Source organism: Hyla sarda, chromosome 5 (assembly GCF_029499605.1).
Source record: "Hyla sarda isolate aHylSar1 chromosome 5, aHylSar1.hap1, whole genome shotgun sequence".
NCBI lineage: Eukaryota > Metazoa > Chordata > Amphibia > Anura > Hylidae > Hyla > Hyla sarda.
The window spans coordinates 25,708,507-25,731,054 of record NC_079193.1 but is presented as its reverse complement, the minus strand read 5'-3'; the positions used below and the strand labels follow the sequence as shown (position 1 = coordinate 25,731,054).

The window sequence follows — 22,548 nt, the reverse complement described above, 5'->3', positions numbered from 1 at the left end:
TTCTAATTGGTGTTTGTCGTCCAGCAAATAAAAAAAACAAAACAAAAAAAAACAAAAAACTATTTCCTCTTATATTTCCGTGTGAAATTCCCCATCAATTCCACGCAAATTACACACAAATTCTGCGGCAGAATTTTTAAGCTCGAATTCCTCACCAATTTCTCAGTGTGAACATACCCTCATAGTTGTCAAGTGACAAATCCCATCTGTGAGTGGCAGGTAAGTGTGCGGAAAAGCTTGTGATTTTTAATGCTGTACCTGCACCAGTTTGGCTCCATAATGCCACCTGTGAGTCCCGTTAGAATCACAAGATTACTGCATCACAACCTTAACCCCTTAACGACGCAGGACGTATATTTACGTCCTGCACCGGCTCCCGCGATCCCGCATCATATCGCGTCGGTCCAGGCGCTCATCAACGGCCGGGACCCGCGGCAAATACCACACATCGCCTATCGCGGCGATGTGCGGTATTAATCCTTTAGAAGCGGCGGTCAAAGCTGACCGCCGCTTCTAAAGTGAAAGTGACCAGGCTGCTCAGTCGGGCTATTCGGGACCGCCGCGGTGAAATCACGGGGTCCCGAACAGCTTACAGGACACCGGGAGGGCCCTTACCTGCCTCCTCGGTGTCCGATCGACGAATGACTGCTCCGTGCCTGAGATCCAGGCAGGAGCAGTCAAGCGCCGATACACTGATCACAGGCGTGTTAATGCACGCCAGTGATCAGCATTGGAGATCAGTGTGTGCAGTGTTATAGGTCCCTATGGGAGTTTTAACACTGCAAAAAAAAAGTGAATGAATATCATATTCACCCCTCCCCTATTAAAAGTTTAAATCACCCCCCTTTTCCCATATAAAAAAAAAAACGCGTGCGGAAATGTCCGAATTATAAAAATATATCATTAATTAAACCGCTCGGTCAATGGCGTGCGCGCAAAAAAAATTCCAAAGTCCAAAATAGTGCATTTTTGGTCACTTTTTATATCATTTAAAAATGAATAAAAGGTGATCAATAAGTCCTATCAATGCAAAAATGGTACCGTTAAAAACTTCAGATCACGGCGCAAAAAATGAGTCCTCATACCGCCCCATACACGGAAAAATAAAAAAGTTATAGGGGTCAGAAGATGACAATTTTAAACGTATAAATTTTCCTGCATGTAGTTATGATTTTTTCCAGAAGTGCGACAAAATCAAACCTATATAAGTAGGGGATCATTTTAATCGTATGGACCTACAGAATAAAGATAAGGTGTCATTTTTACCGAAAAATGTACTACGTAGAAACGGAAGCCCCCAAAAGTTACAAAACGGCATTTTTTTTTCAATTTTGTCTCACAATTTTTTTTCCCGTTTCACCGTAGATTTTTGGGCAAAATGACTGACGTCATTACAAAGTAGAATTGGTGGCGCAAAAAATAAGCCATAATATGGATTTTTAGGTGCAAAATTGAAAGAGTTACGATTTTTTAAAGGCAAGGAGCAAAAAACGAAAATGCAAAAACGGAAAAACCCCGGTCCTTAAGGGGTTAATAGAAAAAGCGAACAAGCAACCTTACGGCTACCACATACATTTACGTCTGCGTGTTTGCTGTGATCACTCATGACCATCTTCCCTATAATGAAGTGTTTCCCAACCAGTGCACCTCCAGCTGTTGCAAGACTACAACTCCCAGCATGCCCGGACAGCCTTCGGCTGTCCGGGCATTCTGGGAGTTGTAGTCTTGCAACAGCTGGATATGCACTGGTTGGTAAACACTGCTATAAGACAATGTTCCTCCAGCTGTTGCAAAACTACAACTCCCAGCATACCCTGACTCCATTTCAGAAGCCAGAGCAAATGCTGCATTATATGGGACATTTTTCAATGGTGAATGCAGGCTATTGTCCCTGTTATCAGCCATCTCTCCCTTATGTCCCCAGGGATGGAGAGTCCAGGTGCACGTGTATGGCTGACCTGGGGGTAGTGTAGGTGACAGCTGGGGCCGTACCATACTCTCCCTCCCCCCTCTACAGCTCCCAGTGGAAGGGGCCCGGGCGCAGGCTGGTGACGTCACTGCGGCGCGCCGAATGTTTACGTGGAGATGGGAGAGAGCTGCGGCCGCTGCTAACACTGCGCATTGCTGTCTGTACAGGGGCCGGCATGGACGAAGAGGAGCAGGAGAGGAAGAGGAAGCTGGAGGCCGGCAAAGCCAAGGTACGAGCCCCCCGCCGGGTGCACTGCTGCCACATGTGTGTCCTGTCATAACATGTGTGCGCTGTGTGTCCTGTCATAACGTGTCCTGTCATACATGTGTGTGCTGTGTGTCCTGTCATAACATGTGTCCTGTCATACATGTGTGTGCTGTGTGTCCTGTCATAACATGTGTCCTGTCATAACATGTGTGCGCTGTGTGTCCTGTCATAACATGTGTCCTGTCATACATGTGTGCGCTGTGTGTCCTGTCATAACATGTGTGTGCTGTCATAACATGTGTGCGCTGTGTGTCCTGTCATAACATGTGTGCGCTGTGTGTCCTGTCATAACGTGTCCTGTCATACATGTGTGCGCTGTGTGTCCTGTCATAACATGTGTCCTGTCATAACATGTGTGCGCTGTGTGTCCTGTCATAACGTGTCCTGTCATACATGTGTGCGCTGTGTGTCCTGTCATAACATGTGTCCTGTCATAACATGTGTGCGCTGTGTGTCCTGTCATAACATGTGTCCTGTCATACATGTGTGTGCTGTGTGTCCTGTCATAACGTGTCCTGTCATACATGTGTGTGCTGTGTGTCCTGTCATAACATGTCCTGTCATACATGTGTGTGCTGTGTGTCCTGTCATAACATGTGTCCTGTCATACATGTGTGTGCTGTGTGTCCTGTCATAACATGTGTCCTGTCATACATGTGTGCGCTGTGTGTCCTGTCATAACATGTGTCCTGTCATACATGTGTGTGCTGTGTGTCCTGTCATAACATGTGTCCTGTCATACATGTGTGCGCTGTGTGTCCTGTCATAACATGTGTCCTGTCATACATGTGTGTGCTGTGTGTCCTGTCATAACATGTGTCCTGTCATACATGTGTGTCCTGTCATAACATGTGTCCTGTCATACATGTGTGTGCTGTGTGTCCTGTCATAACATGTCCTGTCATACATGTGTGTGCTGTGTGTCCTGTCATAACATGTGTCCTGTCATAACATGTGTGCGCTGTGTGTCCTGTCATAACATGTGTGCGCTGTGTGTCCTGTCATACATGTGAGTGTCCTGTCATGACAGGACACACACTCACATGTATGACAGGACACACGTTATGACAGGACACTTACATATGACAGGACACACACACTCACATGTATTTGTTAGTGACCTGTCATACATGTGAGTGTTTGTGTCCTGTCAGCTGTGTGTGGCATCTCATAACATGTGCTGTGTGTGTGTTGTCAGTTGAGTGTGCTGTCTTAAATGTGTGTGTATACTGTCATAAAATGTGTGATCTGTGTCTTGTCATAACGGGTGTGCTGTCATACATACGTGTGTGTGCTTGTGCGCTACGTGTCCTGTGACATTGTGTGGGTTCTGTCACCTGTGTGTAGTGATGGTTGTGTCACCACCATGTGTCTATAGTTGTCACCTGCCCCATGTGTGTGTGCTGTAGCTGTCACCTGCCCCATGTGTGTGTGCGCGCTGTAGAGGTCACCTGCCCCATGTGTGTGCGCTGTAGCTGTCACCTGCCCCATGTGTGTGCTGTAGCTGTCACCTGCCCCATGTGTGTGTGCTGTAGCGGTCACCTGCCCCATGTGTGTGCGCTGTAGAGGTCACCTGCCCCATGTGTGTGCGCTGTAGCTGTCACCTGCCCCATGTGTGTGCGCTGTAGCTGTCACCTGCCCCATGTGTGTGCGCTGTAGCTGTCACCTGCCCCATGTGTGTGCGCTGTAGCTGTCACCTGCCCCATGTGTGCGCTGTAGCTGTCACCTGCCCCATGTGTGCGCTATAGCTGTCACCTGCCTCATGTGTGTGCGCTGTAGCTGTCACCTGCCCCATGTGTGTGCGCTGTAGCTGTTACCTGCCCCATGTGTGTGCGCTGTAGCTGTCACCTGCCCCATGTGTGTGCGCTGTAGCTGTCACCTGCCCCATGTGTGTGCGCTGTAGCTGTCACCTGCCCCATGTGTGTGCGCTGTAGCTGTCACCTGCCCCATGTGTGTGCGCTGTAGCTGTCACCTGCCCCATGTGTGTGCGCTGTAGCGGTCACCTGCCCCATGTGTGTGCTGTAGCGGTCACCTGCCCCATGTGTGCGCTGTAGCTGTCACCTGCCCCATGTGTGCGCTATAGCTGTCACCTGCCCCATGTGTGTGCGCTGTAGCTGTCACCTGCCCCATGTGTGTGTGCTGTAGCTGTCACCTGCCCCATGTGTGTGCGCTGTAGCTGTCACCTGCCCCATGTGTGCGCTGTAGCTGTCACCTGCCCCATGTGTGCGCTATAGCTGTCACCTGCCTCATGTGTGTGCGCTGTAGCTGTCACCTGCCCCATGTGTGTGCGCTGTAGCTGTCACCTGCCCCATGTGTGTGCGCTGTAGCTGTCACCTGCCCCATGTGTGTGCGCTGTAGCTGTCACCTGCCCCATGTGTGTGCGCTGTAGCTGTCACCTGCCCCATGTGTGTGCGCTGTAGCTGTCACCTGCCCCATGTGTGTGCGCTGTAGCGGTCACCTGCCCCATGTGTGTGCTGTAGCGGTCACCTGCCCCATGTGTGCGCTGTAGCTGTCACCTGCCCCATGTGTGCTCTATAGCTGTCACCTGCCCCATGTGTGTGCGCTGTAGCTGTCACCTGCCCCATGTGTGTGTGCTGTAGCTGTCACCTGCCCCATGTGTGTGCGCTGTAGCTGTCACCTGCCCCATGTGTGTGCGCTGTAGCTGTCACCTGCCCCATGTGTGTGTGCTGTAGCTGTCACCTGCCCCATGTGTGTGTGCTGTAGCTGTCACCTGCCCCATGTGTGTGTGCTGTAGCTGTCACCTGCCCCATGTGTGTGTGCTGTAGCTGTCACCTGCCCCATGTGTGTGCGCTGTAGCTGTCACCTGCCCCATGTGTGTGTGCTGTAACTGTCACCTGCCCCATGTGTGTGTGCGCTGTAGCTGTCACCTGCCCCATGTGTGTGTGCGCTGTAGCTGTCACCTGCCCCATGTGTGTGTGCGCTGTAGCTGTCACCTGCCCCATGTGTGTGTGCGCTGTAGCTGTCACCTGCCCCATGTGTGTGTGCTGTAGCTGTCACCTGCCCCATGTGTGTGTGCTGTAGCTGTCACCTGCCCCATAGGTGTGTGCTGTAGCTGTCACCTGCCCCATAGGTGTGTGCGGTAGCTGTCACCTGCCCCATAGGTGTGTGCGGTAGCTGTCACCTGCCCCATAGGTGTGTGCGGTAGCTGTCACCTGCCCCATAGGTGTGTGCGGTAGCTGTCACCTGCCCCATAGGTGTGTGCGGTAGCTGTCACCTGCCCCATAGTTGTGTGCGGTAGCTGTCACCTGCCCCATAGGTGTGTGCGGTAGCTGTCACCTGCCCCATAGGTGTGTGCGGTAGCTGTCACCTGCCCCATAGGTGTGTGCGGTAGCTGTCACCTGCCCCACAGGTGTGTGCTTTAGCTGTCACCTGCCCCACAGGTGTGTGTTGTAGCTGTCACCTGCCCCATAGGTGTGTACTACTGCTGTCACATTTCCATAGGTCTGCATTCCTGTCACCTGCCCCATGTCTGTAATACAGCTTTCACCTGCCCCTTAGGTGTGTGCTGCTGCTGTCACCTGCCCCATAGGTGTGCCACAGTGTTTACAAGCCCCATGGTTGTGCCACAGCATTCACCTGCTCTATGGGTATGTCACAGTGTTCACCTTCCCCATGGGCGGGGTACCACAGCGTTCACATACCCCATGTATGTGCCACAACATTCACCTGCCCCCTGTGTGCCATAGCTGTCACCTGCCTCATGGGTGTGTATTTCTGTTGCCACTGCCCCAAGGATGAGAGATAGCATAAGAAAAAAAAATCCCATTGTCTGATTTTTAAATAATGTATTTGCTAATTATAGTGGAAATTAAGTATTTGGTCAATAACAAAAGTTCATCTCAATACTTTGTTATATACTCTTTGTTGGTAATGACAGAGGTCAAACGTTTTCTGTAAGTCTTCTCAAGGCTCTCACACACTCTTGCTGGTATTTTGGCCCATTCCTCCATGCAGATCTCCTCTAGAGCAGTGATGTTTTGGGGGTGTCGCTGGGCAACACAGACTTTCAACTTCCTCCAAAGGTTTTCTATGGGGTTGTTATCTGGAGACTGGCTAGTCCACTACCGGACCTTGAAATGCTTCTTACGAAGCCACTCCTTTGGTGCCCGTGTGGTGTTTTTGGGATCATAGTTATGCTGAAAGACCCAGCCACGTTTCATCTTCAATGCCCTTGCTGATGGAAGGAGGTTTTCACTCACAATCTCACGATACATGGCCCCATTCATTCTTTCCTTTACACGGATCAGTCGTCCTGGCCCCAAAGCATGATGTTTCCACCCCCATGCTTCACAGTAGGTATGGTGTTCTTTGGATGCAACTCAGCATTCTTTCTCCTTCAAACGCGACGAGTTGAGTTTTTACCAAAAAGTTCTACTTTGGTTTCATCTGACCATATAACATTCTCCCAGTCCTCTTCTGGATCATCCAAATGCTCTCTAGCAAACTTCAGACGGGCCCAGACATGTACTGGCTTAAGCAGGGGGACACGTCAGGCACTGCATGATTTGAGTCCCTGGCGGCGTAGTGTGTTACTTGTGGTAGCCTTTGTTACTTTGGTCCCAGCTCTCTGCAGGTCATTCACTAGGTCCCCCTGTGTGGTTCTGTGATTTTTGTTGATCGTTCTTGTAAACATTTTGACACCGGGGTGAGATCTTACGTGAAGCCCCAGATCGAGGGAGATTATCAGGGGTCTTGTATGTCTTCCATTTTCTAATAATTACTCCCACAGTTGATTTCTTCACACCAAGCTGCTTGCCTATTGCAGATTTAGTCTTCCCAGCCTGGTGCAGGTCTACAATTTTGTTTCTGGTGTCCTTCGACAGCTCTTTGGTCTTGGCCATAGTGGAGTTTGGAGTGTGACTGTTTGAGGTTGTGGACAGGAGTCTTTTATACTGATCACAAGATCATACAGGAGCCATTAATACAGGTAACAAGTGGAGGACAGAGGAGACTCTTAAATAAGAAGTTACAGGTCTGTGAGAGCCAGAAATCTTGCTTGTTTGTAGGTGACCAAATACTTATTTTCCACCATAATTTGCAAATAAATTCTTTATAAATCAGACAATGTGATTTTATGGATTTTTTCTCATCCTGTCTCTCATAGTTGAGGTTATAACCTATCATGAAAATGACAGCCTCTCATCTTTTAAAGTGGGAGAACTTGTACAATTGGTGGCTGACTAAATACTTTTTTGCCCCACTGTATCTGCTGCAATGTTACCTGTCTAGATGTAAGGTTGAATATATTGTAACATTGAATATATTTCATGTGTTTTGTACCATTAGCCTCGCACATTGCTTGTGTATCCATTGTTCTGCATGTGTCCTGTGTACTATAGTTACCTGGGCTCCTGCATCAGTCATAATGGTTCCTGCTGGGGCTAAAAATACTTGATCTGGTGCCCAAAACTCTCAGGCCAATGACAGCAATATTGTGATATATATATATCTAGTGATCCCTCAACTTACAATGGCCTCAACATACAATGGTCTTTTCTGGACCATTGTAACTTGAAACCAGACTCAACATACAATGCTATGGTATCTGCGAAACGCGTCAATGGCTGGAAGAACCGACCAATCAGAATGGACATTCACTGGTAAACCCCAGTATTCCTAAAGTGCATGCACTGACTGGTGTCTGATAGCGCCCCCTACAGTACAGGGAGGTATTACATGTTCTGAACTCTTTACCTGTGCCAGGGTTAGCTGCTCCTTTGGACACCAGGTGAGGGCAGCTCCATTTTCCTTTTTTTTAGGACATTGCGTGTTCTGTACAGGACCCTGAAGAAGCTTCTGTCCTCTACATAGACAAGTGTTTCCCAAAGAGGGTACCTCCAGCTGTTGCAAAACTATAACTCCCAGCATGCCCGGACAGCCTTCGGCTGTCCGGGCATGCTGGGAGTTGTAGTTTTGCAACAGCTGGAGACACTCTTGTTGGGAAACACTGAAATAGACAGTGATTTACAGCTCCCAGCAGATCTTTATTACTTTTCTATGTAAGGATTTGTTTTCTACTTTATTTTTCTTTAATCCTCACTTTTTCCTATTTTCGGATGACATTTTGGGGCTTCAGAACCAATTACCAGGTTTCCATAGAGTTCTGGTCTCAACATACAATGATTTCAACATACAATGGTCGTCCTGGAACCAATTAATATTGTAACTTGAGGGACCACTGTAGTATAATAATAATATGTCCTGTTGTTCCGTGACCCACAATCCTTTGCCTTCGCCTTATTGTATGGTTTATATGACACCAGGACCAGAGATGCTGCAATGATACAGAACCATGTTGTTGAATTCACTTTTCAGTTCTATTTGATGGCCTATGAGAGTTATTTTTTTTTTTTTTAATGAATGTCTGTGGGAGATTTTATTGTCTTTCCTGTCCACTACAATTCCCAGCATGCCGCCCTAATGGGAAATATTAAAGGGGTATTCCAGGAAAAAACTTTTATTTATATATATATATATATATATATATATATATATATATATATATATATAAATCAACTGGCTCCAGAAAGTTAAACAGATTTGTAAATTACTTCTATTAAAAAATCTTAATCCTTTCAGTACTTATGAGCTTCTGAAGTTAAAGTCGTTCTTTTTTGTCTCAGTGCTCTCTGATGACACGTGTCTCGGGAACCGCCCAGTTTAGAAGCAAATCCCCATAGCAAACCTCTTCTAAACTGGGCGGTTCCCGAGACACGTGTTATCAGAGAGCACTTAGACAGAAAAGAACAACCTTAAAGGGGTATTCCAGGCAAAAACTTTTTTTACATATCAACTGGCTCCGGAAAGTTAAACAGATTTGTAAATTACTTCTATTAAAAAATCTAAATCCTTCCAATAGTTATTAGCTTCTGAAGTTTTCTGTCTAACTGCTCAATGATGATGTCACGTCCCGGGAGCTGTGCATGATGGGAGAATATCCCCATAGGAGCTGCACAGCTCCCGGGACGTGAGTCATCAGAAAGCCGTTAGACAGAAAACAGCAACTCAACTTCAGAAGCTAATAACTATTGGAAGGATTAAGATTTTTTAATAGAAGTAATTTACAAATCTGTTTAACTTTCCGGAGTCAGTTGATATATAAAAAAAAAGTTTTTGCCTGGAATACCCCTTTAACTTCAGAAGCTCATAAGTACTGAAAGGATTAAGATTTTTTAATAGAAGTATTATTATTAAATATTATTAAACAAATCTGTTTAACTTTCTGGAGCCAGTTGAGAGATATATATATATATATATATAAAACGTTTTTTCCTGGAATACCCCTTTAACCACAGTGTCATGATCTGTACAATCCCTGTTGCACTTCTGTAATAGAAGTTGTATTCCTTGATGCCGTCTCTTCTCCATCCCGTGTGTCTGGCAGGGACAGCGCAGCTGCTGGGCACCAGTGTCCTGTGCTGTATACTGGGCTCGGCTCCTCTCGCTGTGACAACTGTCCCTGTATTATCTGCACCTGTTCACTGCAGGGGTTCTGTTCAGTTGTGTTAGTGCAGTTGTTGGAGCACAGGTGTTCACTGTGAGGCCTGTACACAAGGCGACATTCATTGCTCTCATAGAGACAGACGGTGTATACAGAATATAGAGAGGTATACACTATATACGGACTATACACTATATACAGAGTCAGCACTGTGTCATTACTCTAGGACTTTGGAAAATGCTGCCAGGAAAAACGGTGTTCGCACTGCAGAATTTCTGCGTGAAAATGCTGCATGAATTTATAGCAAATTCACTTCAATGGAATTCCCACAGCAGAAATTCTGCTATGTGAATGACATTGCGGAATCCCATTAAAGTGAATGGGCAATAAATGATGGTGGAATTTCATGCAGATTTTCTGCTGTGCGAACGCAGCCTTAGGCCGCGTTCGCACGGCAGAATTTCTGCATGGAATTCTACACGGAAATTCTGCATGAATTTATAGCCAATTCCCTTTTAATGAAATTCATGCAGCAGAAATTCTGCTGTGGAAATGGGACAGCAGAATCCCATTGATGTGAATTGGCTATAAATTTATACAGAATTCCGTGCAGAAATTCTGGCGTAGGTACACACTGTGGAATTTCTGGGCAGAATTTCTGCCGGAGATTTAGCCGGCGTTAAGACTGCACAGACCACATTGCCGTCCCCATAGACGGAAATGCATTTCTGGGTGAATTTTTTTTGGGAGATTTGCTCAGAAATGCATTGACATCTATGGGGACGGCAATGCAGTCCGTGCGGTCCTAGTGCCGCCGGCTTGATCTCCGGTAGAAATTCTGCCCAGAAATTCAGCAGTGCGAACCTAGCCTTAGGGTTGGGTCAGGGTAGAGTACTGCCAATAGGGCTTTTACGCACCAATATGGGGGGGATGCATTGGAATTCCTAGACATGAAACTATTAAATAGTAACAACGGTCTTATTACAGAAGGTTACGGAAAATACTTTGCAAGAAACACTCTGCTCCACTATGATGGCTCCCATCAATTTACAGTAAAGAAAGGGATACCCTATGGGCAATTCATCAGACTAAAACGGAATAACACAAAAAAAGAGTCGTACCATCAGCAAGGAGACGAGTTAGAAGAAAGATTAAAGGAGTACTCCCGTGAAAAACATTTTTTTTTATTTTTTAAATCAACTGATGCCAGAAAGTTAAACAGATTTGTAAATGACTTCTATTAAAAGATCTTTACCCTTCCAGTACTTTTTAGCAGCTGTATGCTACAGAGGAAATTCTTTTCTTTTTGAATTTCTTTTGTCTTATGCACAGTGCTCTCTGCTTACACCTCTGTCCGTGTCAGGAACTGTCCAGAGCAGCATAGGTTTGCAATAGAGATTTTCTCCTGCTCTGGACAGTTCCTGATACGGGCATCAGGTGTCAGCAGAGAGCACTGTGGACAAGACAAAAAAGAAATTCAAAAAGAAAAGAATTACCTCTGTAGCATACAGCTGCTAATAAGTACTGGAAGGGTAAAGATTTTTTAATAGAAGTCATTTACAAATCTGTTTAACTTTCTGGCACCAGTTGATTTGAAGAAAAAAATTTTTTTCCGCCGGAGTACCCCTTTAAGACAAAGGTCATATCCAGAAACATTGATCAGGAGAAGTAGACAGAGAGCAAATAAGAGCGACAGGAACTTCTAATTTCTAATTCTAGACAAAATTATGAAAAATGATTTGCTTTTGTCTTTTTGAAAATTCCCCAGTTAATAAAACAATAGAATTATCCATAAGACGTATCTGGTACATAGTCGAAGCAGATAAGGACCTAAAAAGGGTAGCGAGTAGAAAGCCTTTGATTACATATAAACGTAACAAGACGATAGGGGATACATTGAAGGCAACAAGAAAAAAATCTAAAACTACATGGATAGTAGAAAAGGGAACTTAAAATGCAAAAACTGCAACTTCTGTAAGTATAAGGCCGCATTCACACCACTTTTTGCAGTACAGTTCCCATATCAGGTTTTTGATGAAAAACTGATTCCTCAAAACCGGACTAAACTGTATCAAAATGTGTGTACAAATTTTAACCCAAATACTAGGGATCGACCGATATGGTTTTTTTAGGGCCGATACCGATAATCTGTGGAGGTTAGGGCTGATAGCCGATAACTTATACCGATATTCCGGTATAAGTTATCGGCTATTTAACCCCCTGCGACACCGCTGCAGATCATTGATTTAAAGCGGGCGCTTTAAATCAATGATCTGCAGTGGCTTTTGCGGAGCCATAGGCCGCCACCCGCTTCTCTCCCCCTACCTGTCAGGGTGGTCCGGGCCATCCATCCTTCCTGTAGTGTCCGGGGGCGTTCCGGGTGAAGAGTGAACCGGTCCGGGCTGTCCTTCTTCTCCGGCGGTCATCTTCTCCACTCCGGGCAGGCTCCAGCCTAGTACGCTGCATAGACGCCGCTGCGCAGTGACGCCCGTGCGCAGCGACGCACCTGACGTCACGGCGTAGCGGCGTCTATGCAGTGTACTAGGCCGGAGCCTGCCCGAAGTGGAGAAGATGACCGCCGGAGAAGAAGGACAGCCCGGACCGGTTCACTCTTCACCCGGAACGCCCCCGGACACTACAGGAAGGATGGATGGCCCAGACAACCCCCATTACGGGTAAGTAAAATTTTTTATTGACTCGGAGGGTGTGGGAGGGGCCCGACCGGTATAGTGGTATGTGCAAAAATCCATACCGGTATACCGCCCAGCATCACGGTGGGGGGTGCGACGCGGTGCGGTGGGTCGTGGGGGTGGCGGTCGCGGTGTGGTGGGGGCGGTGCGGGGGGAGGGGCATTATCGGCTTATCGGCAAGGTAATTGCCGATACCGATAATGCCCAAAATCGTGATTATCGGCCGATAATATCGGCCATACCTATAATCGGTCGATCCCTACCAAATACATTTGAAAAATATTCCAGTTGCATCGTCCGTTTAACTTTTCACTCCCTTATGAATAAAGTTTCACTTGTTTGATTGAAATTCCAAGAAAAAAAACTGTGCAAAGTCGAAAACTGTATGTTCAACCGGATGGAACCGTACGCACATACAGTTCTCTACGGTTCCTGTTGACTCCCATGTTAAAAAAAAAAGTATACGTTTTCAATACGGTTTTTCACCCGGACCAAATACCGTGGTAGCCTAGTGTACGCTATATTCTGCCCATGCGGCTTCTTTTATCTGGGGAAAACAGGTCGCCAGCTATTTGTGGGAATAAAAGAGCATTTTTACTTCGTGGGGTTCCCTGTTTATTGTCCCAGATGAAGGAAGTGCATGGAAATAACCCAGAAGTCCTGCGTTTTGCTGGACTAGAAAAAGTGGAAGCTAAAGAAGGGGAACGTGCTGACCGGAAACTCTTGCAGAGAGAAACGCATTGGATTATCAGATCCAATGCCACAAGCCCCCTTGGGTTTAAAGGAGTACTCCGGTGCTTAGACATCTTATCCCCTATCCAAATGATAAGGGATAAGATGCCTGATCGCGGGAGTCCCGCCGCTGGGGACCTTGCTATCACGCCCCCCCCCCCCCCGTAGGTTTGCATTGAGGGGCGGAACGTGAGGTCACACGGGGGCGGAGGCATGACGTCACACGCCGTCGGCCCTGTGGTCGCCGGTAATCAGACCCAGAGCGAACACGCTCCGGGGACTGATTACAAACGGGGTGCCGCGTGCAAGATCACGGGCGTCCCCAGCTGCGGGACTCTCGCGATCATGCATCTTATCCCCTATCCTTTGGATAAGATGTCTAAGCATCGGAGAACCCCTTTAAAGGGGTACTCCGCTGCTCAGCGTTTGGAACAAACTGTTCCGAATGCTGGAGCCGACAGCTCGTGATGTCATAGCTCTGCCCCCTCCTGACGTCCCGCCCCGCCCCCTCAATGCAAGTCTATGGGAGGGGGCGTGACAGCCGTATGGGTGTGTGGCAGAATCGGTATGGGGGTGTGGCAGGATTGGTATGTTGCTGCTATGTGCATACACTAATATTGCAAATTGTATCACAAAAAATAGGCTGATACTGAACATGTAATAACCAGTCGCTGGACGCATTGACGATGTCCCCGCATTGGCCTAATAAAAAAACTATTTGAGGCCCTAAGAACTGTGGGTGACTTGAAAGGAAAGTATTTGATGTTTTTAAGCACCATTTTTCAAAATGTTGGAAAGACCTATAAGAGAGAGCAGGTTTTATGGTTTTATAACACAATTTTTGATGACCCTTGAGACACTTTATGGGATGTTGTAGACATTTGTGCCAAACCCTTCCCTGTAAGGATCGTGTTATGTTGGTAGTGAGATGTACTATTGGCTTTGTGTAATGCAGTGTTTCCCACCCAGGGTGCCTCTAGCTGTTGGAAAACTACAAATCCCAGCATACTGGAGTTGTAGTTTTACAACAGCTAGAGGCACCCTGGTTGGCAAACACTGGTATAATGTGTGTTGAGGGTCTGTCTGCTCGTGTAGTTCTGCGCTGTCAGGATGCATAGTTGCCAGCCAGCGCCTGCTGCGGGGATTAGCTAGTGTCAGAGTGACAGCTGCGGATCCTCTGACATTTCGGCAGGATTGAGTTCTCACCCCAGCATATAGCTGGTAGCTCCCCCCGTGTTGGACATTGTCTTTGATTATTGTGACTTGATCTACGTCTTTTCCTTTTATTTTGGATGAGCTGAAAAGGAGAACTGCAGCCGCTAACACATTGTCACGGACCTGCCCCTGTTCACCTACCTAGAATCTGGAAACGTAGTTTTGTCTTAATTATAACAAGGTGCCCTATGGCACAGTGCAGGCACCAGGTCTGGCATAAGTTGGGTGCTTCATGGCGCATTTTATTGACCCTTTGGTTTAATGAAGTTTCCCTCTGTTATGGGGCAATGGCGCTGGCTCCCTCTGTTATGGGGCAATGGCACAGGCTCCCTCTGTTATGGAGGCAATGGCGCAGGCTCCCTCTGTTATGGGGGCAATGGCGCAGGCTCCCTCTATTATGGAGGCAATGGCGCAGGCTCCCTCTGTTATGGGGGCAATGGCGCAGGCTCCCTCTGTTATGGGGGCAATGGCGCAGGCTCCCTCTGTTATGGGGGCAATGGCGCAGGCTCCCTCTGTTATGGGGGCAATGGGGCAGGCTCCCTCTGTTATGGGGGCAATGGCGCAGGCTCCCTCTGTTATGGGGGCAATGGCGCAGGCTCCCTCTGTTATGGGGGCAATGGCGCAGGCTCCCTCTGTTATGGGGGCAATGGCGCAGGCTCCCTCTGTTATGGGGGCAATGGCGCAGGCTCCCTCTGTTATGGGGGCAATGGCGCAGGCTCCCTCTGTTATGGGGGCAATGGCGCAGGCTCCCTCTGTTATGGGGGCAATGGCGCAGGCTCCCTCTGTTATGGGGGCAATGGCACAGGCTCCCTCTGTTATGGGGGCAATGGCGCAGGCTCCCTCTTATTATGGGGGCAATGGCGCAGGCTCACTCTGTTATGAGGGCAATGGCGCAGGCTCCCTTTTATTATGGGGGCAATGGCGCAGGCTCCCTCTATTATGGGGGCAATGGCGCAGGCTTTCTCTGTTATGGGGCAATGCCGCAGGCTCCCTCTATTATGGAGGCAATGCTACAGGCTCCCTCTGTTATGGAGGCAATGGCGCAGGCTCCCTCTTTTATGGAGGCAATGGCGCAGGCTCCCTCTATTATGGAGGCAATGGCGCAGGCTCCCTCTATTATGGAGGCAATGGCGCAGGCTCTTTCTATTATGGAGGCAATGGTGCAGGCTCCCTCAATTATGGAGGCAATGGCGCCAGCTCCCTCTGTTATGGGGGCAATGGCGCAGGCTCTCTCTGTTTATGGAAACAATGTTGCAGGCTCCCTCTGTTATGGGGGCAATGGCGCAGGCTCCCTCTGCTATGGGGGCAATGACGCAGGCTCCCTCTATTATGGAGGCAATGGCGCTGGCTCCCTCTGTTATGGGGGCAATGGCGCAGGCTCCCTCTGTTATGGAGGCAATGGCGCTGGCTCTCTCTGTTTATGGAAACAATGTTGCAGGCTCCCTCTGTTATGGGGGCAATGGCGCAGGCTCTCTCTGTTTATGGAAACAATGTTGCAGGCTCCCTCTCTTATGGGGGCAATGGCGCAGGCTCCCTCTGTTATGGGGGCAATGACGCAGGCTCCCTCTGTTATGGAGGCAATGGCGCAGGCTCCCTCTGTTATGGGGGAAATGCTGCAAGCTCCCTCTGTTATGGGGGCAATGCCGCAGGCTCCCTCTGTTATGGGGGCAATGCTGCAGGCTCCCTCTGTTATGGGGGAAATGCTGCAAGCTCCCTCTGTTATGGGGGAAATGCCGCAGGCTCCCTCTGTTATGGGGGCAATGCTGCAGGCTCTTTCTGTTATGGGGGCAATGCTGCAGGCTCCCTCTATTATGGGGGCAATGCTGCAGGCTCCCTCTATTATGGGGGCAATGCTGCAGGCTCCCTCTGTTATGGAGGCAATGGCGCAAGCTCCCTCTGTTATGGAGGCAATGGCGCAGGCTCCCTCTGGTATGGAGGCAAGGGCGCAGTCTCCCTCTGTTATGGAGGCAATGGCGCAGGCTCCCTCTGTTATGGAGGTAATGCCGCAGGCTCCCTCTGGTATGGAGGCAAGGGCGCAGTCTCCCTCTGTTATGGAGGCAATGGCGCAGGCTCCCTCTGGTATGGAGGTAATGCCGCAGGCTCCCTCTGTTATGGGGGCAATGCTGCAGGCTCCCTCTGTTATGGGGGCAATGCTGCAGGCTCCCTCTGTTATGGGGGCAATGCTGCAGGCTCCCTCTGTTATGGGGGCAATGCCGCAGGCTCCCTCTGTTATGGGGGCAATGCCGCAGGCTCCCTCTGTTATGGGGGCAATGCTGCAGGCTCCCTCTATTATGGGGGCAATGGCGCAGGCTCCCTCTGTTATGGAGGCAATGGCGCAGGCTCCCTCTGTTATGGGGGCAATGCCGCAGGCTCCCTCCTTTCTTCAGAACTTTTTGGGCTGTTTTCTATTTGTGACTACTGAGCTCTGTTGCTGGGCACAGGATCTCCAGCTCCTAATTCTTCCAGCGTGTTGCGTGCCCTTGCAGTACAACCATATGGCAGACCCCCGGGGGGTCCTGAGGAGACCTCACCGCACAGGTCAGAGCTTATACTACTGCAGTGTCAGGCTGGTTAATGGGTCTATTGTGACTCCTGCTCTGTGTAATTTTATTGTGTGTGTGTGTGTGTGTGTGTGTGTATATATATATATATATATATATATAAAAATGTGTGATGTCATATGGTGTCATTAAATGACGGGTCACTCTGGTTTTATAGGATTATTATTGTGTCCGCTTTATGTGCATAGAGGATGTAAATGTCTTACGTGTCTTAGGAGATCCCTATAAAGGTGACTATAAATAGTCTCTGTACAATAATCTTCCATTGTTTTTCCTTTTGGATTAAACCTCTATGTCCGTGCTGTTACAAAACTACAACTCCCGGCATGCCCGGACAGCCGTTGGCTGTCCGGGCATGCCGAGAGTTGTAGTTTTGCAATAGCAGGGGCCGCAGGTTGCACACATTTTCTCTACATCCAACATGCAGTGGACATAGTTCTTTTTGCTGTAGAGTATTGATCTTCATCTATTGCACAACTACAATTTCCAGCACACCTGAGCAGCCACAGGGGTTGTAGTTTCGCAACAGGTCAGCGCCCACTATTGTAAAATATAAAGCCAAGCAGTGGCAGCCATGCTGGATCTGTATTCAAATGTGTATAGGTGAATCCTGATGAAGGCTCGAAACTGTATTGGTGTCCAAAACCTGGTTTAATGGAAACCTATAAGAAACCCCCAAACCAGATGTTAAACCTAGGGCAGGCAAATAGACGTATATCATACAGATAGGACAGTGTTCATACTTGACATCAAGTATAAGGCCGTTATCAGTGAGGGATCTATATGTCACCAGATCTATAGGTTTTATACCTTTTTATAGAAAATTGTTCTGGTGTTTTTTTTTTTTTTTCACATACGGATGCCAATTACTGATGATTTATTTTTTTAAATCATGATACAACTGTGGTGCTTCTAGACTTTGTAAAGCCCTAAACGAAACTCAGACATGAGGCCCTCACAGACACTGATAATTAAAGGGTACTTTCATCAAAAAAACTTTTGATATAGGATAGATTAATGTATGCAGAATAACTTTCCAATTGCATGTTATAAAAAATATGCTGCTTTCTATTTAATTTTCCAATTTGAAAAAATGACCACTAGGGGTCTCCCTACCAGTCCTGGCCGCAAGTCTTTTATATAGATTTCCGACTCACGCTGGAGTCCTAAATCTCAGACTGCAGCCGGGACACTGACAAGCTCAGCACTGCTCCCTAGAAAGAAGCATATTTTTTTTTAATAACATGCATTTGGAAAGTTATTCTGCATACATGAATGTATAATATATCAAAAGTTATTTTTTGATGAAAGGTTTCCTTTAAGATATGCCTCCAGTTTTTAGGTAGGGAACAAGAGGGTAGAAGCTCCTAGTAGGAGGAAGGGATTTCCCCCCCCCCCCCCCCCTGTTGGGAAGAATCTCCCAGTAGGTAGGGAATTCCCCCCCCCCCCCCCCCCCTTATTGGGTAGAAGCCTCAAGTAGGTAGGGAATCCCCCCTTCCCCAAGGGGTAGAAACTCCTAGTAGGTAAGAAATCTCTCCTAATAGGTAGAATCCCCGGGAGGTCGGGAATCCCCTCCTATTTGGAAGAAGCCCCTCAGTAGGTAGGATATCACCCTTATGCTTAGAAGCCCCCTGTACATGGGTGGGAGAATCATACCCTTTTAGGTAGATGCCCCCAGAAGATACGCAAGTAGGTAGAAACCCCCCGTAGTTAGGTAGTCGGGTAGGTAGGTAACATCCTATTAGGTAGATGCCCCCATTAAGTAGTTTCCCCCCAATAGCTTCCTTCCAAAAGAAAATAATAAAAATTCCTTACACCTTTCCTCTGAAACTTTTGCTCGCGTGATGACATAAATTCATTGCATGGCAGGTCCTGCACCGCTCCAGATAACGGATAATGTAGAGGTCTCAGTATGGGAGCGTAGGGAAGGTGAGAGGGATTTATTTTTGTAGGTATCGGGATGGGACATCCCTACCTAGGAAGATTCCATGGGAATACTAGTAGTATTGGGCACCATATGGTGGCACACAAAGCACCCTTACTTCTGTAACACCACACACAATACAGTGGGGGAGATTTATTATCACTGCCACAAATGTAGATAAGAAAGATAAACTGTGGTCAATTTACGAAAGGGCAGCAGTATAGACCTGTCACAGTCTTCTCTCCTTTATACCATCTCTTGGATCCCTCACTCCCGCACCAGTAGTTTACGATAAAATAAAGGTGTAGAAAGTGTCTAAAACCCATAATAAATTTATGCACGTGACATGAACACCAATTTTTTTGTTTAGTTTTTTTAGCACAATCTAAGCGCCAATTCTGTCTTGTTTTTTTTTTTGTAAGTCTCCCCCAATATCTTGTCTTCTTCTCCTGTAAACTTCCAGGATCTTGTACACTATAAGTTGGCAGCCCTCAGATGTTCTTGGCTTGTCCGGTGTTGTATTAGAGCTTTGCTATTTTGAGCAGTGCTGTAAAATAAAGCTGGCGTTGTGTTAATGGAGGAGCGGCCAGACGGGTGAGTCACTGAATCCACCTTCCACGTGTTCCTTTTTGGTTCTCCTTTCTTTGCCAGGTACCTAGTCTTATATCACATATAGTACAACAAAGTTTAAAAATTATAGACCTATTTGGTATCAGTGCGCCTGGAGCAACCCAAAATATAAAATTATAGAACACTCTGAGGGTGCATTCACACATGCATATTTTTTACTGCAGATCTGCAGCAGATTTGTTGCTGCAGATTTTGCTGCTCATTGACTTCAATGGGCAGCAAAATCTGCTGAAGCAAATCTGCAGCAGTAAATACGCACGTGTGAACGCACCCTGAGGGTATGTTCACACGGCGGAATTTTCTAGCGAAATCCAATGGAAAAATTCCGCTCAGAAATTCTGTTGCAGAATCCATCTACTATGCACATGGCATAATTTCCATGACAGAGATGTTTCTGCTGTGGGAATTCTGATTTCGCTCTCCGCCCAACAAATGATCATGTTCATTCTTTTGGTGGAATCTGCTCAGAAATGCATTGTCATCTATAGGGACGGTGCATTCCCAAGCTGTCCTAGCGACAATGGATTATGCAGAATCTCCACCCTTGTTTTCCAGGTGCACATTCCACTAATTTTTCACCATGTGAACGAGGCCTTAAAGGGGTACTACAGTGGAAAACTTTTTTTTTTTTTTTAAATCAACTGGTGCCAGAAAGTTAAACAGATTTGTAAATCACTTCTATTAAAAAAATCTTAATCCTTCCAGTAATTTTTAGGGGCTGTATACTAAAGAGAAATCCCAAAAATAAATGCATTTCCTGTGATGTCCTGACCACAGTGCTCTCTGCTGGCCTCTGCTGTCCATTTTAGGAACTGTCCAGAGCATATGCATATGTTTGCTATGGGGATTTTCTCCAGTTCCTAGCAAACATATGCTTCTCTGGACAGTTCCTAAAATGGACAGCAGAGGTCAGCAGAAAGCACTGTGGTCAGGACATCACAGGAAATGCATTTCTTTTTGGATTTTTCTTTAGTATACAGCCCCTAAAAAGTACTGGAAGGATTAAGATTTTTTAATAGAAGTAATTTACAAATCTGTTTAACTTTCTGGCACCTGTTGATTAAAAAAAAAAAAAAAAAAAAAAAGTTTTCCACGGTAGTACCCCTTTTAAAGGCAATCTTGGTAGCAGGAGAGAAAGTGCTGGCACTTGTAGTGTAGTGTACGGTCCTAAACGCTGGAGTGAACGATAGGTGGCCACGGACAGGTGGTCTGGCAGTGTCGGGGGTGCGCTTACATGGAAATGTAGGTACAACAATGTAGAAAGAAGAAATGATGTCGCACTCACCCAGTGTCATGCCAAAGAAAGTATCCTTTATTGTGTGATTACATCAGGAACAAGGGTTCGGGAAGGGGAGAAAGGAGCAGGAGCTCGGCTGAGCTTGTGGAACGACGGTCCCGTTTCGCGGGTTCTCCGCTTGGTTCACGCCCATGGGCATGACCAAGCGGAGAACCCGCGAAACGGGACCGTCGTTCCACAAGCTCAGCCGAGCTCCTGCTCCTTTCTCCCCTTCCCGAACCCTTGTTCCTGATGTAATCACTAGAGATGAGCGAACTTACAGTAAATTCGATTTGTCACGAACTTCTCGGCTCAGCAGTTGATGACTTATCCTGCATAAATTAGTTCAGCTTTCCGGTGCTCCGGCGGGCTGCAAAAGGTGGATACAGTTCTAGGAAAGAGTCTCCTAGGACTGTATCCACCTTTTCCAGCCCACCGGAGCACCTGAAAGCTGAACTCATTTATGCAGGAAAAGACATCAACTGCCGAGCCGAGAAGTTCGTGACGAATCGAATTTACTGTAAGTTCGCTCATCTCTAGTAATCACACAATAAAGGATACTTTCTTTGGCATGAAACTGGGTGAGTGTGACATCATTTCTTCTTTCTACTTAAAGGCAATCTGTCAGCTGTAATTCTGGTTCCAAATGCCAACACTGTTAGATGCTGTTAGGACAAGAAGACACATGGTATCGTTCATGTATCTGTCTGTCTTAGTGCAAAGTATCAAAGAGGTGTTCCCAAACCCCTATTGCTTGATTGACACCTGGAAGCTTAGTCCTGTTTCCTAATCTCACACCTGCACACAATTTGCACAGCACAGGAAAGAGATTTAGAAACAGGGCTCGGCTTCTAGCTGTCAGTCAGGAATTGGAGGAGGAGTGAGGAGGCGTTCCAGCCAATACAGGGTCTTGGAAACGCCTCTTTGACCCATTGCACAGATTAGTAAATTACTTCTATTAAAAAATCTTAAACCTTCCAGTACTTATCAGCTGCTGTATGCTCCAGAGGAAGTTGTGTAGTTCTTTCCATTCTGACCACAGTGCTCTCTGCTGACACCTCTGTCCATGTCTGGAACTGTCCACAATAGTAGCAAATTCCCATAGCAAACCTCTCCTGCTCCCGACAGTTCCTGACATGGACAGAGGTGTCAGCAGAGAGCACTGTGGTCAGACAGAAAAGAACTACACAACTTCCTCTGGAGCATACAGCAGCTGATAAGGATTAGTTTTTTTCTTTTAAATAATTGACAAATCTGTATAACTTTTTGGCACCTGCTGATTTGAAAAAAATTGTTGTCCACCAGAGTACCCCTTTAAAGCGAAAATTTTAAAGTGTTTATAAAAAGAGTCAAAAGAAAAAAAAAGGATTGCTTTTTTCGTTCCATTTTTTTGTATGTGCCATTAAGTAATACAAATTGGGGTGTGTTCACACCACCTTTTTGTCTGTGTTTTTACGGTAAATTTAATTATGCTGTATGCAAAATTGTAGTCAACTACACTATTGTGTACACCAAAAGAAGTGTAATTTATGGTCCTTTTTAAAAAAAAAAATTTATAATGTAAGTTAATAGGAAATAGATGACAGCAGAATCCATGTTTTAGCATCACTTAAACGTATACCCTTTTCCTAAAAACAAAAATACTTTAAACAGAAACAAATACGCAATGTGAACGCACCCTTCTCCTGCAAGAAATCACTGTGTCATGAAGTAGTGGACTAGGCCGTGTCATTATGAGGTGACTATGATCGTTATTATTACAGATAATGTTCACTGTCCGCGTTCTCATCACCAAACTATGCTGGGCTATAGATACGTTGTG

At 46.8% G+C, this 22,548-nt stretch overlaps 1 protein-coding gene across 4 annotated transcripts in view; it reads left to right on the top strand.

The window, feature by feature from the left end:
* Positions 1–22,548, top strand: part of AKAP9 (A-kinase anchoring protein 9) — a 330,692-nt gene that overhangs the window by 35,801 nt on the left and 272,343 nt on the right. For all 4 annotated transcript variants that reach the window (XM_056519035.1, XM_056519033.1, XM_056519032.1 and 1 more), the window contains exon 2: positions 2,137–2,198. In XM_056519035.1, coding sequence (XP_056375010.1) covers positions 2,137–2,198 — 62 coding nt within the window. The remainder of the gene's footprint in view (positions 1–2,136; positions 2,199–22,548) is intronic.